General features: G+C 41.4%; 1 protein-coding gene across 1 annotated transcript in view; it reads right to left on the bottom strand.

Moving 5' to 3' along the window:
- impg1a (interphotoreceptor matrix proteoglycan 1a) overlaps positions 1-17,880 on the bottom strand; it is a 78,174-nt gene that overhangs the window by 29,363 nt on the left and 30,931 nt on the right. Inside the window, exons 8-12 of the mRNA XM_079645354.1 lie at positions 14,944-15,137; positions 14,759-14,814; positions 11,561-14,066; positions 10,273-10,650; positions 7,873-8,099 (exon numbers count right to left, since the gene is read on the bottom strand). Coding sequence (XP_079501480.1) covers positions 7,873-8,099; positions 10,273-10,650; positions 11,561-14,066; positions 14,759-14,814; positions 14,944-15,137 — 3,361 coding nt within the window. The remainder of the gene's footprint in view (positions 1-7,872; positions 8,100-10,272; positions 10,651-11,560; positions 14,067-14,758; positions 14,815-14,943; positions 15,138-17,880) is intronic.

Here is a 17,880-nt window from a genome sequence, read left to right as displayed (position 1 = left end):
AGTAGAGACACTACATACTGATATACACCTGAACATCAGCAGGAGAGGACTCTTTAAAGTAGAGACACTACATACTGATATACACCTGAACATCAGCAGGAGAGGACTCTTTAAAGTAGAGACACTACATACTGATATACACCTGAACATCAGCAGGAGAGGACTCTTTAAAGTAGAGACACTACATGCTGATATACACCTGAACATCAGCAGGAGAGGACTCTTTAAAGTAGAGACACTACATACTGATATACACCTGAACATCAGCAGGAGAGGACTCTTTAAAGTAGAGACACTACATGCTGATATACACCTGAACATCAGCAGGAGAGGACCCTTTAAAGTAGAGACACTACATACTGATATACACCTGAACATCAGCAGGAGAGGACTCTTTAAAGTAGAGACACTACATACTGATATACACCTGAACATCAGCAGGAGAGGACTCTTTAAAGTAGAGACACTACATACTGATATACACCTGAACATCAGCAGGAGAGGACTCTTTAAAGTAGAGACACTACATACTGATATACACCTGAACATCAGCAGGAGAGGACTCTTTAAAGTAGAGACACTACATGCTGATATACACCTGAACATCAGCAGGAGAGGACTCTTTAAAGTAGAGACACTACATACTGATATACACCTGAACATCAGCAGGAGAGGACTCTTTAAAGTAGAGACACTACATGCTGATATACACCTGAACATCAGCAGGAGAGGACCCTTTAAAGTAGAGACACTACATACTGATATACACCTGAACATCAGCAGGAGAGGACTCTTTAAAGTAGAGACACTACATACTGATATACACCTGAACATCAGCAGGAGAGGACTCTTTAAAGTAGAGACACTACATACTGATATACACCTGAACATCAGCAGGAGAGGACTCTTTAAAGTAGAGACACTACATACTGATATACACCTGAACATCAGCAGGAGAGGACTCTTTAAAGTAGAGACACTACATACTGATATACACCTGAACATCAGCAGGAGAGGACTCTTTAAAGTAGAGACACTACATACTGATATACACCTGAACATCAGCAGGAGAGGACTCTTTAAAGTAGAGACACTACATACTGATATACACCTGAACATCAGCAGGAGAGGACTCTTTAAAGTAGAGACACTACATACTGATATACACCTGAACATCAGCAGGAGAGGACTCTTTAAAGTAGAGACACTACATGCTGATATACACCTGAACATCAGCAGGAGAGGACCCTTTAAAGTAGAGACACTACATACTGATATACACCTGAACATCAGCAGGAGAGGACTCTTTAAAGTAGAGACACTACATACTGATATACACCTGAACATCAGCAGGAGAGGACTCTTTAAAGTAGAGACACTACATACTGATATACACCTGAACATCAGCAGGAGAGGACTCTTTAAAGTAGAGACACTACATACTGATATACACCTGAACATCAGCAGGAGAGGACTCTTTAAAGTAGAGACACTACATACTGATATACACCTGAACATCAGCAGGAGAGGACTCTTTAAAGTAGAGACACTACATACTGATATACACCTGAACATCAGCAGGAGAGGACTCTTTGAAGTAGAGACACTACATACTGATATACACCTGAACATCAGCAGGAGAGGACTCTTTAAAGTAGAGACACTACATACTGATATACACCTGAACATCAGCAGGAGAGGACTCTTTAAAGTAGAGACACTACATACTGATATACACCTGAACATCAGCAGGAGAGGACTCTTTAAAGTAGAGACACTACATACTGATATACACCTGAACATCAGCAGGAGAGGACTCTTTAAAGTAGAGACACTACATACTGATACACACCTGAATATCAGCAGGAGAGGACTCTTTAAAGTAGAGACACTACATACTGATATACACCTGAACATCAGCAGGAGAGGACTCTTTAAAGTGGAGACACTACATACTGATATACACCTGAACATCAGCAGGAGAGGACTCTTTAAAGTAGAGACACTACATACTGATATACACCTGAACATCAGCAGGAGAGGACTCTTTAAAGTGGAGACACTACATACTGATATACACCTGAACATCAGCAGGAGAGGACTCTTTAAAGTAGAGACACTACATACTGATATACACCTGAACATCAGCAGGAGAGGACTCTTTAAAGTAGAGACACTACATACTGATATACACCTGAACATCAGCAGGAGAGGACTCTTTAAAGTGGAGACACTACATACTGATATACACCTGAACATCAGCAGGAGAGGACTCTTTAAAGTAGAGACACTACATACTGGTATACACCTGAACATCAGCAGGAGAGGACTCTTTAAAGTAGAGACACTACATACTGATATACACCTGAACATCAGCAGGAGAGGACTCTTTAAAGTAGAGACACTACATACTGATATACACCTGAACATCAGCAGGAGAGGACCCTTTAAAGTAGAGACACTACATACTGATATACACCTGAACATCAGCAGGAGAGGACTCTTTAAAGTAGAGACACTACATACTGATATACACCTGAACATCAGCAGGAGAGGACTCTTTAAAGTAGAGACACTACATACTGATATACACCTGAACATCAGCAGGAGAGGACTCTTTAAAGTAGAGACACTACATACTGATATACACCTGAACATCAGCAGGAGAGGACTCTTTAAAGTAGAGACACTACATACTGATATACACCTGAACATCAGCAGGAGAGGACTCTTTAAAGTAGAGACACTACATACTGATATACACCTGAACATCAGCAGGAGAGGACTCTTTGAAGTAGAGACACTACATACTGATATACACCTGAACATCAGCAGGAGAGGACTCTTTAAAGTAGAGACACTACATACTGATATACACCTGAACATCAGCAGGAGAGGACTCTTTAAAGTAGAGACACTACATACTGATATACACCTGAACATCAGCAGGAGAGGACTCTTTAAAGTAGAGACACTACATACTGATACACACCTGAACATCAGCAGGAGAGGACTCTTTAAAGTAGAGACACTACATACTGATACACACCTGAATATCAGCAGGAGAGGACTCTTTAAAGTAGAGACACTACATACTGATATACACCTGAACATCAGCAGGAGAGGACTCTTTAAAGTGGAGACACTACATACTGATATACACCTGAACATCAGCAAGAGAGGACTCTTTAAAGTAGAGACACTACATACTGATATACACCTGAACATCAGCAGGAGAGGACTCTTTAAAGTGGAGACACTACATACTGATATAGACCTGAACATCAGCAGGAGAGGACTCTTTAAAGTAGAGACACTACATACTGATATACACCTGAACATCAGCAGGAGAGGACTCTTTAAAGTAGAGACACTACATACTGATATACACCTGAACATCAGCAGGAGAGGACTCTTTAAAGTGGAGACACTACATACTGATATACACCTGAACATCAGCAGGAGAGGACTCTTTAAAGTAGAGACACTACATACTGGTATACACCTGAACATCAGCAGGAGAGGACTCTTTAAAGTAGAGACACTACATACTGATATACACCTGAACATCAGCAGGAGAGGACTCTTTAAAGTAGAGACACTACATACTGATATACACCTGAACATCAGCAGGAGAGGACTCTTTAAAGTAGAGACAATACTGATATACACCTGAACATCAGCAGGAGAGGACTTATTCCTTCATACTGTATATTATTGCACAGTTACTTCTTGCAACATTGGTTTATGTGTATTGCTGAAGAAGCCTGGAATTTAAGCATTTTATTCAGCACTAAAGTATTTGAATCTTGTTAAATCATTAGATATGTCCTTCTATCTGCCATCCATATGCAGCTTTAGCCTTTATTTAAAACTGTGGGGTAAATGTTATCACAGTTACCTGCAGACACGCGGGAAAACACGTCGTGGAGGTTTCCTTTTAAGTTTCTCTGTAAATAGTGTAAACTTTACTCGGGCAGTGGTCTCTCTGCTGGTTCACTCGCAGTGATGTGTGGGGCGATAAGGATTTTATTCTGTACTGACCTCTCTGGGGAGCATGGGGATACAAAACAACACCAGTTTACAGCAGCAGGACATTCATCAAAAATATACGCATTACTTTTGCACGGCACTTAAAGGGTGACGTTGGTGTTTTCTCATGTGTTTGTGTCTCAGTGACTAATGGGGAATGAGCTATTGTGCAAACTTGACAAATATAATCCAGTGTAGGACAAATACATTATCAACATAGCGCAAATAAAGTGTGTAAACTGTCAATCTTAAAAATAAATGGCTTCAAGGAATCATTTATTCCTAGCTTTAAATTGTGCAGACCTCCTTTACGCCCTCAGTGAGTAATGGGGAAAACCATTTTTAAAATGTGGCCAATTCCACAAAAAGCCAATGAGATTCCTCTATTGGATTTTAGATTAATGCAGAACTTAATTTCAAACAAACGTTTATGATATTGTTTAACAGGATAGTCTCCACATATTAACACCACTTTATGATTTCTGTAGTAAAATCTTAGAATATAAAGGAACTACAGCACGGTCACATGACTTCACGTCTCCACCGCTAAGCTAAAGGTGGCTAATGTTGGGCTACAAAGGAACTACAGCACGGTCACATGACTTCACGTCACCACCACTAAGCTAAAGGTGGCTAATGTTGGGCTACAAAGGAACTACAGCACGGTCACATGACTTCACGTCTCCACCGCTAAGCTAAAGGTGGCTAATGTTGGGCTACAAAGGAACTACAGCACGGTCACATGACTTCACGTCTCCACCGCTAAGCTAAAGGTGGCTAATGTTGGGCTACAAAGGAACTACAGCACGGTCACATGACTTCACGTCTCCACCGCTAAGCTAAAGGTGGCTAATGTTGGGCTACAAAGGAACTACAGCACGGTCACATGACTTCACGTCACCACCGCTAAGCTAAAGGTGGCTAATGTTGGGCTATAAAGGAACTACAGCACGGTCACATGACTTCACGTGACCACCACTAAGCTAAAGGTGGCTAATGTTGGGCTACAAAGGAACTACAGCACGGTCACATGACTTCACGTCACCACCGCTAAGCTAAAGGTGGCTAATGTTGGGCTACAAAGGAACTACAGCACGGTCACATGACTTCACGTCACCACCGCTAAGCTAAAGGTGGCTAATGTTGGGCTACAAAGGAACTACAGCACGGTCACATGACTTCACGTCACCACCGCTAAGCTAAAGGTGGCTAATGTTGGGCTACAAAGGAACTACAGCACGGTCACATGACTTCACGTCTCCACCGCTAAGCTAAAGGTGGCTAATGTTGGGCTACAAAGGAACTACAGCACGGTCACATGACTTCACGTCACCACCGCTAAGCTAAAGACGGCTAATGTTGGGCTATAAAGGAACTACAGCACGGTCACATGACTTCACGTGACCACCACTAAGCTAAAGGAGGCTAATGTTGGGCTATAAAGGAACTACAGCACGGTCACATGACTTCACCTCACCACCGCTAAGCTAAAGGAGGCTAATGTTGGGCTATAAAGGAACTACAGCACGGTCACATGACTTCACGTCACCACCGCTAAGCTAAAGGAGGCTAATGTTGGGCTATAAAGGAACTACAGCACGGTCACCTGACTTCACGTCACCACCGCTAAGCTAAAGGAGGCTAATGTTGGGCTATAAAGGAACTACAGCACGGTCACATGACTTCACGTGACCACCACTAAGCTAAAGGAGGCTAATGTTTGGCGTGATGACGTTTACTCGTCTCATTTAGACACTTGTTAGCAACCTCCGTTTTTAAATCCACCAGTGGGTTATTTACTGACTTAGTTTATGTTGTAGAATTAAAATCTCTTCAGCTTGTGTTGTGTTAACCACAGACTTTATTTCAGGCTAACAACCAAAAAACACATTCAGGAAACCATTGACTTCCAGACCAGGGGACAGGAAGTGATAATGTGATTTCACTGAGGAATAAATTAATGAAACAAAATTAAAAAAAACTGCCAAAAAAATGCATTTAAAAAGGGACATTTTCACACTCCTTGGAACAGTCCTGCTTATAGATTTGCAGCTAATATATTTACGCCTCTTCATTTGTTCCCAGACTAAAGATAAAGTCTTGTTAACCAGGGTTACAAGACCACACGTGTTCACATTGATTTGTTTTTAGCCTCACTCTTTTCAGCATTATTATCCTGTTGGAAAGATGAGCCGAGGCTCAGAGGAACACACATCTCATGAAGGTGTAGTATTCATTTATCGGGTGAAGGAATGCTGACTGTGATATTTCTGGGTATGTTTAATATAAACATGGCTTTCTAATGGTGACCACTGGGAGCCCAGTATGAATGTTTTACTGATGCATTTCAGCTTTAGAGATGGGAAAATACATACACAGTTGAAACAAAATTCAAAACAGTCAATAGAAACATATAAAAGCATTGTTTGGGTAAAATATAGGATAAGTCTTATAAAACAACACCTTCTTTCAAACATATACTTATTACTTTTCTTACCAATCTTATATTACATTAAACTATACATTTAAGAATTTCCAAATGTTGTCATTGTTGGCAAAGAACACCAAATCACTTTCTGATTGTTTTCTTTAGAGCGTATTACAAGCTTAAGATTTCAGGGGAAAAGCAAAAAAATCTTTGTAATTAACATTTGGTTATTGCTAGCTGCTTCTTTTGGAAAATATTTGCATCACTGCTCAGGACACACTGGATTTGGCCGTTTGTCCACAGCTTGGTCCAGGAAATGGAGCCTTAATTTCCCTGGAGATAGTTCCCTTTGGCAGAGAGAACCTTAAAGTTTATAGGGAACCAAACAAAATGCCAATTGTGTGATTTTCTGCAGCTCTTACATTTTGAAATCAACATTTACCCCATACTGTTTTAAAGTGGCCCTATTCTGCAGAATGTAGTGTCTCTACTTTAAAGAGTCCTCTCCTGCTGATGTTCAGGTGTATATCAGTATGTAGTGTCTCTACTTTAAAGAGTCCTCTCCTGCTGATGTTCAGGTGTATATCAGTATGTAGTGTCTCTACTTTAAAGAGTTCCCTCCTGCTGATGTTCAGGTGTATATCAGTATGTAGTGTCTCTACTTTAAAGAGTCCTCTCCTGCTGATGTTCAGGTGTATATCAGTATGTAGTGTCTCTACTTTAAAGAGTCCTCTCCTGCTGATGTTCAGGTGTATATCAGTATGTAGTGTCTCTACTTTAAAGAGTCCTCTCCTGCTGATGTTCAGGTGTATATCAGTATGTAGTGTCTCTACTTTAAAGAGTCCTCTCCTGCTGATGTTCAGGTGTATATCAGTATGTAGTGTCTCTACTTTAAAGAGTTCTCCCCTGCTGATGTTCAGGTGTATATCAGTATGTAGTGTCTCTACTTTAAAGAGTCCTCTCCTGCTGATGTTCAGGTGTATATCAGTATGTAGTGTCTCTACTTTAAAGAGTTCTCCCCTGCTGATATTCAGGTGTATATCAGTATGTAGTGTCTCTACTTTAAAGAGTCCTCTCCTGTTGATGTTCAGGTGTATATCAGTATGTGGTGTCTCTACTTTAAAGAGTCCTCTCCTGCTGAGGTTCAGGTGTATATCAGTAAGTAGTGTCTCTACTTTAAAGAGTCCTCTCCTGCTGAGGTTCAGGTGTATATCAGTAAGTAGTGTCTCTACTTTAAAGAGTCCTCTCCTGCTGATGTCCAGGTCAAGGTTAAATCATCTTGCCACAAGTCAATTTTGAGTTATTGTGTCTCAAGTAAAGCCAAGTTAACACCTAGTCATTATGTCACAAATACTGTAGTACGGTATTTCTTCCTGAAACTCAATGTTACTAACTTGTTAATTCCTACTCACCACGTCTAAGAAGGTGCTCTCCAGGGACCTGTATTCGGACGACGTCTTGTTGAAAAGGTCGAGGGAGAAGTCCATGTTGGTGACGCGCAGACTGAAGAACACCACCAGTTCTCTTCCGTTACTCGCTGTGGTCATGGAGGGCGTGGTGAGATACTTCACAGGAGGCCGGGCCGTGGAGGGGGCGCTGGTTTGTTCCTCAACAACAGACAGGAAGCCACTCCCCTCTTCTGAAATCATTACATTCAAAGGTCACCTATTATGAAAAATCCACTTTTTCACGTATTTTCTACATCAACATGTGTCCCCTCTTCTCCATGTCTCTTCTACATCAACATGTGTCCCCTCTTCTCCATGTCTCTTCTACATCAACATGTGTCCCCTCTTCTCCATGTCTCTTCTACATCAACATGTGTCCCCTCTTCTTCATGTCTCTTCTACATCAACATGTGTCCCCTCTTCTTCATGTATCTTCTACATCAACATGTGTCCCCTCTTCTTCATGTCTCTTCTACATCAACATGTGTCCCCTCTTCTCCATGTCTCTTCTACATCAACATGTGTCCCCTCTTCTTCATGTTTCTTCTACATCAACATGTGTCCCCTCTTCTCCATGTCTCTTCTACATCAACATGTGTCCCCTCTTCTTCATGTTTCTTCTACATCAACATGTGTCCCCTCTTCTTCATGTCTCTTCTACATCAACATGTGTCCCCTCTTCTCCATGTCTCTTCTACATCAACATGTGTCCCCTCTTCTTCATGTCTCTTCTACATCAACATGTGTCCCCTCTTCTTCATGTCTCTTCTACATCAACATGTGTCCCCTCTTCTCCATGTCTCTTCTACATCAACATGTGTCCCCTCTTCTCCATGTCTCTTCTACATCTACATGTGTCCCCTCTTCTTCATGTCTCTTCTACATCAACATGTGTCCCCTCTTCTTCATGTCTCTTCTACATCAACATGTGTCCCCTCTTCTCCATGTCTCTTCTACATCAACATGTGTCCCCTCTTCTTCATGTCTCTTCTACATCAACATGTGTCCCCTCTTCTTCATGTCTCTTCTACATCAACATGTGTCCCCTCTTCTCCATGTCTCTTCTACATCAAAATGTGTCCCCTCTTCTTCATGTCTCTTCTACATCAACATGTGTCCCCTCTTCTTCATGTCTCTTCTACATCAACATGTGTCCCCTCTTCTCCATGTCTCTTCTACATCAAAATGTGTCCCCTCTTCTTCATGTCTCTTCTACATCAACATGTGTCCCCTCTTCTCCATGTCTCTTTACATCAACATGTGTCCCCTCTTCCTCATGTCTCTTCTACATCAACATGTGTCCCCTCTTCTCCATGTCTCTTCTACATCAACATGTGTCCCCTCTTCTTCATGTCTCTTCTACATCACCATGTGTCCCCTCTTCTTCATGTCTCTTCTACATCAACATGTGTCCCCTCTTCTCCATGTCTCTTCTACATCAACATGTGTCCCCTCTTCTCCATGTCTCTTCTACATCAACATGTGTCCCCTCTTCTCCATGTCTCTTCTACATCTACATGTGTCCCCTCTTCTCCATGTCTCTTCTACATCAACATGTGTCCCCTCTTCTTCATGTCTCTTCTACATCAACATGTGTCCCCTCTTCTCCATGTCTCTTCTACATCAACATGTGTCCCCTCTTCTTCATGTCTCTTCTACATCAACATGTGTCCCCTCTTCTTCATGTCTCTTCTACATCAACATGTGTCCCCTCTTCTTCATGTCTCTTCTACATCAACATGTGTCCCCTCTTCTCCATGTCTCTTCTACATCAAAATGTGTCCCCTCTTCTTCATGTCTCTTCTACATCAACATGTGTCCCCTCTTCTCCATGTCTCTTTACATCAACATGTGTCCCCTCTTCCTCATGTCTCTTCTACATCAACATGTGTCCCCTCTTCTCCATGTCTCTTCTACATCAACATGTGTCCCCTCTTCTTCATGTCTCTTCTACATCACTATGTGTCCCCTCGTCTTCATGTCTCTTCTACATCAACATGTGTCCCCTCTTCTCCATGTCTCTTCTACATCAACATGTGTCCCCTCTTCTCCATGTCTCTTCTACATCAACATGTGTCCCCTCTTCTTCATGTCTCTTCTACATCAACATGTGTCCCCTCTTCTTAATGTCTCTTCTACATCAACATGTGTCCCCTCTTCTTCATGTCTCTTCTACATCAACATGTGTCCCCTCTTCTCCATGTCTCTTCTACATCAACATTTTTTTCTATGTGGAACAAATCTGCTCAAATCCTCAGTGTTTTAATCAGGATTTAAAATCAATTCTGTCTGTTTTTAATTCTTGTTTTATTTTTATGTGTGCACCACATCTCTAAGTCAAATTCCTCGTACGTGTCAACCTACCTGGTAATAAACCTGTTTCTGATTCTTCTGATTCTGAAATCTCATTGGTCGATATGTCCGACTGATCCAACTCAACTGCAAGATCCTGTACAGCCTCGTCGATGATGTCGTCCGTCGCCGGTGGGAGGGTTTGGATTTCGATTCCTTTCGACACTGACGGGTTCAAGTTCTCATCGATAATGACGACCGCGGGCTCCGGTTCTGTTTCTTCAAAGAGTCCAGAGTCTGAAGTCGGGTTGGGTTCAGACACTTCGGTTGCCGGAGGTGAAGGGAAGGAGTCTGAAACCGGAGTTTCCGTTACACTGACGTCACTTTCTGGAGATATTGAGTCTTCTTCAGTTCCCTCTGATGTGTCGTTGTTGTCTTGATCTGTCACCTCTTTGAAAAGTCAGGCAGAAAAATATCATTCATTAATGAGCGCTTGCATGTCAGTATGAATTAAACATAATACATTCAAACTGCTAAATGTGCAGTTTGAATCGACACGTTAAGAATAAATATCTTTATGTAGCACATAGAAAGGTTTTGTGTTTGAAGCCAATGCAGTAACATTTTAAATTGTTTGAAAACGAAAGTACCTGCAGGACTCTGGCTGTCTGGAGTCTGTGTCTTCATTGTTGATTGGACTTATTGTGAGTCAATGTGGATAACACAGCAACTTAACGCAATGTAATGTCTGAAATCATCAAGGAATCAAACCCAACTTTTTGCAAGTGTTGCTAGAATGATGTCAAAAAAAGAGCAGCTTACAAGCCGGAGATTCTGTAGAAATAATATCTGTAATCAGGAGTCACATTCAGGGAAGAGAGCTCCGAGTTTTATTTATTTAAACTTTAGACAGCCGGAACAGTTAGCGAACGGCCAGTGTTAGCCTGCTAGCATGTTAGCAACAGCAGTTCTGTCCATGTCTTTCTGGTACAACAACAGAACTGATTGTCACCGCCCCAAAGTAAAGGGAAGCCCAATAGACTTGTGATTGCTTAAGCTGTATAGTTTTTTTATTTTTTCCACACAGAACGTTTTTGACAGCTGTATTTGTTTCTGTAACCCATCTCATAGCGCTGTAGCAAGTAGAGTTTTGATATTTTTCTGTTCTGGTAAAGTATATACCATAATATCTTTAGTACAGAACAAGTTTCGAATAAAAAAACGTAACAGCAGGAGCGCAGCCCCAAAAACAGAATATAAATATATATCAGGGTTTTTCATTATCTGCTCAAATGTCAGTGCATGACTCTATTTACACAACGCACGCCCTTTAATAACGTATTATTCATATGTTTCTCACCTGCAATATCAGACGAGTCAACATCCTCCTGGATGACGGGTTCATCTTCCTCTGAAGGCTGGATGTCTGCCGGTACGATGGGTAAGTTAACTTCCTCATGAGGAAGGTGTTGGTCCAGTCTGATTGGTGGAAGGAACTCGTTATCCTCAATGATCTCAACAGTATCCTCTCCCACGTTCAGATCTTCCATGCTGTCAAACGGCTGAAGGATTTGAATGGATTCTGCTGCCGGCTCAGTGACATCTTCCTCAGGTTCTGGTTCTAAAAGCTCAATCATCTCCTCCTCTGGATTTGGTTCTGGGACTGCCTCTTCTGATGCTGGCTCTGAACCTTCGGGTACCTCTTCTGCTGGGGGCACAACTACTTCCTCTTGTGGTTCTGGTCCAACTTCTGCTGGTTGTTCATCCTCAACCACTTCCTCCTCTGGTTGTGTGACTGCTTCTGACTCTTTCCCTGTTTCTGGATCTTCCTCTACAACCTCAGCCAGTTCTTCACTTGGTGCTGGTTCCTCTGATTCGGCTTCCTCAACTATGTTATCTTCAGGTTCATGCTCTGGTTCTGGTTCTGGTTCCAATACCTCAACCACAACTTCAGCAGGGGTTGTAGGTTCAACAACTTCTTCTTCTTCTTCTACCTCTGAAATCTCCACCAATTCCTCCTCTGGTTCTGGAACCTCCGGGACTTCTTCTTCTTCTACAGGTTTCACAACATCAACTGCTTCCTCCTCAGCAACTTCTACTTCAGGTTCTGTTTCCTCTGTAACTTCAGGTTCTGTTTCTTCTGTAACTTCAGGTTCTGTTTCTTCTGTAACTTCAGGTTCTGTTTCTTCTGTAACTTCAGGTTCTGTTTCTTCTGTAACTTCAGGTTCTGTTTCTTCTGGAACTTCGGGTTCTGTTTCTTCTGGAACTTCAGGTTCTGTTTCTTCTGTAACTTCAGGTTCTGTTTCTTCTGTAACTTCAGGTTCTGTTTCTTCTGGAACTTCAGGTTCTGTTCCTTCTGTAACTTCAGGTTCTGTTTCTTCTGTAACTTCAGGTTCTGTTTCTTCTGTAACTTCAGGTTCTGTTTCTTCTGTAACTTCGGGTTCTGTTTCATCTGTAACTTCAGGTTCTGTTTCTTCTGTAACTTCAGGTTCTGTTTCTTCTGTAACTTCGGGTTCTGTTTCATCTGGAACTTCGGGTTCTGTTTCATCTGTAACTTCGGGTTCTATTTCTTCTGTAACTTCGGGTTCTGTTTCTTCTGTAACTTCGGGTTCTGTTTCATCTGGAACTTCGGGTTCTGTTTCTTCTGTAACTTCGGGTTCTGTTTCATCTGGAACTTCTGGTTCTGTTTCTTCTGTAACTTCGGGTTCTGTTTCTTCTGTAACTTCGGGTTCTGTTTCTTCTGTAACTTCAGGTTCTGTTCCTTCTGTAACTTCGGGTTCTGTTTCTTCTGTAACTTCAGGTTCTGTTTCTTCTGTAACTTCGGGTTCTGTTTCTTCTGTAACTTCGGGTTCTGTTTCATCTGGAACTTCGGGTTCTGTTTCATCTGGAACTTCGGGTTCTGTTTCTTCTGATTCCACTGCATTTAAAACCTCAGATATACCTTCTTCTGGTTCCTCGTTACCTTCTCCTTCCAGTTCAACTATTTCTTTTTCTGGCTGCAGAACTTCGACTTCTTCTTCGACATGTTCTTCGTTCAAAATCTCAACAGCGCCATCGCTTGTTTCTGTTTCTGCTTCTGGTTCAGATTCTTCTGGCTCTGATCCTGCGACTTCCTCTTGATTTTCTACAGCTTCTTCTGGCTCTGAAACTTCAACTACTTCTTCTTCTGGCTCTGAAACTTCAGCCACTTCTTCCTCTGGCTCTAGAATTTCAACCTCCAACTCTGAAACGTCCTCTGTTTCCGGGACAGCCAATCCAGCCTCTTCCTCACCCGGCAAAGCGTTAACGTCTTCGCTTTCTTCTACGTTCACCATGGCCTCAGTGGGCGGTTGGCCTGTGATTCCTGAAAGTGTTGTGATTGTCACTTCCTCAGCAAAAGCAGCTGTAGTGAATAATACCTGTGAGGTGGGGGTGACAACATCCAAATCCTCCCCTTCTTCCTCAACAGGAATCAGGTCTTCCTCTGATATCAGGTTAGGAGACAGATTGATAAATGGAGCTTCCGTCTCCAGCTCCAGAATCACCGGAGAGGTCGGGATGTAGTCTCTCACGAGTTCACCAATCTCGTCGTGATGAATGGTTTCAATCTCATGTGTAATGATTGGCAATCCTTCATTTGATAGCTCTGGCTCACCCACATAAATTGCCTCTTCCTCCTCTGTAATATCCTGAGAGGCTGGAGAGTTATCGTTTCTCTCCGCCATCCCTCCCGTTACTGCCGTGGTCTCATCACCGGGGAGGGCGGTGGGATCCAGGAGGGTCACGAGAGCGTTTTCCTTCTCCATGGGGGTGAGAGGGACCTCCAGCCGGGGTTTATCCACCTCTGGCTCCACAGTGGAAACCTCAAACTCGTTGTGAGAATCCGGCTGGGCAAAAGACAGGATTCATACATTAAAAAAGGTTGCATTTGTTGGTATGAGTCAGTGATTTTGCAGGTTTTTGTTACACAAGATTCAAGGCCATGAAAATCTGAGGTGACAGGGTCCTCCAGCAGAGCAACACAATAAAACAGACACAATAGTTCAAATAGTGCAAGGACAGTCTAAACACAACGCAAAGTGTTTTTAATACAAAAGACTCAGGTTATTGAGGGTTTGGTATCAGTACTTTTTACTGAACTTTATTTTTCCTTATAATTCATTCAGGAGCAAATCTTTTAGAGATTTCTGTCATTTTTCACAAATGATATTGAATAACGGAGAGTGTGTGATTTTAATTAGTCCCAATTAATGACTAAAAAGTATATACCCTGAACATGAACAGTCACTAGCTAATTTAAAGCAACATTAGATATTATAATCTCCAATTCCCATACGTTTAGGACCCCTTGTGCATTAAGGAGTCTTTACTAAGTAATTAAATCATCCTATGTGATGTGAAAAGGCAACTTTTAAAAGGTGTCAATTCCACTTTGAATCAACATATAATGTATCCTGATATATTACATGCTTTCTCCACATACTCTTTCCTTGAATAGGTAGACTAAAGATAACTACTAGTATATTCAATATGATCCTTCCTGGAGTATATTTCCAGCAGCATGATTTAAACCTCTTACCTCATTCACCACTTCAATTGTAGAGGTTGCTGAGAGGGCTGGTAGGTGGATCACTTCTGTCCAAAAGAAAAGAGAATAATGCATTTTCATTCATGAGGTGGTTTCAGAGCATTTCCACTGCTGTTATTCCACATGCCGACACTAAGGACTACAATAGAGACCTCTGTTTGGAGATAGCACTGCACCTGGTTGGAAGTTAAGGGAGGTTAGATCGATCGGCAGCGAGGCTTCTTCTCGTAAAGCCTTGGTCACCATTTCTCTAAGATCAGCCATGACCGAATCCTCCGGGTTTTCGGTCGTCCCCTCTGCTTCCTCAGAGCTGATGTCCGGGGAGGTGACCTCAAAGATGAGAGAGTAGTGCACCGAGATTCCTCCGGGACTGAAATAAAGGAAACATCTCTGTGATTATCTCTTCACACTCAAATGTTTTAATCACCTTATCTACATGTTCAGACTGTTCTGGTGATTTGTGTTGGTGCCACACGGGGTCTAAGGGATTCTGGTGATGATCTGCAGCGAGAGTTCAACACGCAGCAGGAAATCAGAAGTCATGGTGGCATTAAAACCAAAACAATGAGCTAAAAGAAGCTAAGACTGTGACGAAATCGGATCATTTTCTGCAGGTTTTCCCTTCGAGCTTCATCCTGTCTGCACTACACCAGAGGAATATATTTCCCTTAGGAAAGTCAGAGCTAAAAGATCATTTAAATATTTTAATATTTTTGAGACTAAAACCAAAAAGATGTGCTAAATGAAGTTAAAACGCTGAAGGAAAATGCAGGTTTTCCCTTCGAGCTTCATCCTTTCTGCACTACACGTAATCAATGAATCAAAACCAAAGCAATGAGCTAACAGAAGATACAACTCTAAAGGAAACAAAGCTCTAATGACTCTTTCTGTACACGGCCTGCTCAGCAGATACACACAGACTAGCTTGTGAACATAGTCTTAGTTAAGCAGCTAAAACATGGATTTAGTAATGGTTGAGCCCAAAATCAGAGCTAAAAGACTTACCTTGACACTATTTCTGGTATTAAAAAAACTAAATAAATGATCAGCTAGTAGAAGCTAACAGAAGCTAACAGAAGCTAACAGAAGCTAACAGAAGCTAACAGTTTGAACGAAACTGAGGAAATGGGATCATTTTATTTTTGGTATTTTACTAAGAGCTTTTTCCTTTTTACAATACACGTAGCATTGATCAACAATAATAAGTATAAGTGTTGTTTTTAAACATTTGTACACATTTATTCCTGTGATTAGATTAGGGCTGATACGACACTTGATGTTCTAGCATAAGACGAGAGGAGCATATTTCCCTCTGGAGTTGGTGGAGACAAAAATCTGAACTAAAAGAGAACTCAAACTGTGTTACTGACAGCAAAACAAAGAAAACCAGCTGAAAGTCTGAAACTGAAGAAATGGGATCATCGTCTGCAGGTATTTTAGTAAGAGCTTTATCCTTTTTACAATACACTGTTGTAAACTTGTTTTCAACATTTGTACACATTCCTGTGATTAGATTAGGGCTAATACGAGACTTGATGTTCGAGTATAAAACGAGAGGACTTTATTTCCCTCAAGAGTTGGTAAAAGATATCCGTTTATTTCTGACACAACACAAAGTGAGCTAAAAGAAGCTATTTTGATATTTTTGCACGGTTCATTTGATCAAATAAATAAGTGTGTTTAAACTCATGTGCACGTTTAATCGTGTGGTTAAATGAGGAAGCGCAATGTATTGATCTTATAGGAAACATTTCTCCAGGCACGAAAACAAGAGATTATCTCCTCAAACTAAAATGTGTTAATCAACTAATCTATATGTGCAGGCCTAATGTTCTTCTCAGAGTCACACGTCCTGCAAATGTTAATTATAACGTTGGATTTAAGGGACTCTGGCTCCCAGCATGAGCTCCGGGGAGTTTATCTCGCAGCAGGAGACCAGCAGAAGTAATCAGAAGTCGTGAAAGAGTAAAAGAGAGAGGCACACTCAGAAGGCCAGGCGTGAATATCTGAAGCTAAAAGTGTGTGTGCTCAAATCTATATTCTGCACGGCTCATCAAGAGAGAATACGCTGATTGGCTCAGACTCTGATTATATGAATTTCCATGCTTTTGTGAAAAACGGCCAAACAAAAGCGCTTCTTCATTAGATTGCAGTGGCGGCTCCCGGGCATCACTTTGTTCCAGACTCAGACAGCTATTCGTCTGGTTTGGACCTGATTGAGTCCTGTGTCTGTAAACACACACCTCGTGTGCTCGTTTTCTGACTTTTGATGCATTTTAGGCCTTTTTGTTATTGTGTATTCCCAGCCCAGTCTCACGGCATTTCGTGTTATAGTCACGAAATTAATGTAATCTATTGATTCGTGTTCACCAACATGATTTTCGCATTTTGTTCGTGTCACACAGAACGATTTTAAAAGCAATGTATTTCTATTGGTAGTATGTTTTGGTACCTGCAGCACGTCTTTCTGTCCGGTCGGGTCTTGGAAGACCAGAAGCTGTGTGGTTCATAAAAACATGTTCTTACTCAATATCTACCCTAACCCTAACCCTTTTATTTTAAATTGTATAATGTCTGAGTTTTTTTGCTGTCAGCGAGGAAAATAAATGTCTCAGAGCCTCAGAATACTGAAATCTGTATTTTTTGTCATATTTTTTTCCTTCTAATTTGTTATTATTTGGTACAGGCACGAAACATGTAGTTACCAATAGAAATGTATTGCTTCTAAAATCGTTCTGTGTCAGAATACTGAAATCTGTATTTTTGTTTTATCTGTTTTTCCTTCTAATTTGTTATTATTAACATTGATTTCAAAATCATGTTGGTGAACACGAAATTCCGTGAGACTGTGTTGGTATTCCCTGATGTTTTTGGTTGTTTGACACCGTGTGCTGTGCTCTTTTGCAAGTCAGTTTAAACAGTAACAGGTTGTATGCATTTAAAGCCAAAGATATATGATGGGAATGGCTCTCACCGTTTTTATAAATGCTACAGAATAAAAGATAACGATACCTAAAGGAAAACAAATATGATTAAGGAAACGAAGAGCTATGGTCAGCTGACAGAGGTGCAGGAGTTATATTTTTCCTGTCAACTGGTCTGGAGGTCGATGG

The sequence above is a fragment of the Notothenia rossii genome, assembly GCF_949606895.1.
Source record: "Notothenia rossii genome assembly, chromosome: 8".
Taxonomy (NCBI): Eukaryota; Metazoa; Chordata; class Actinopteri; order Perciformes; family Nototheniidae; genus Notothenia; species Notothenia rossii.
This window is presented reverse-complemented; position numbering and strand designations above follow the sequence as displayed.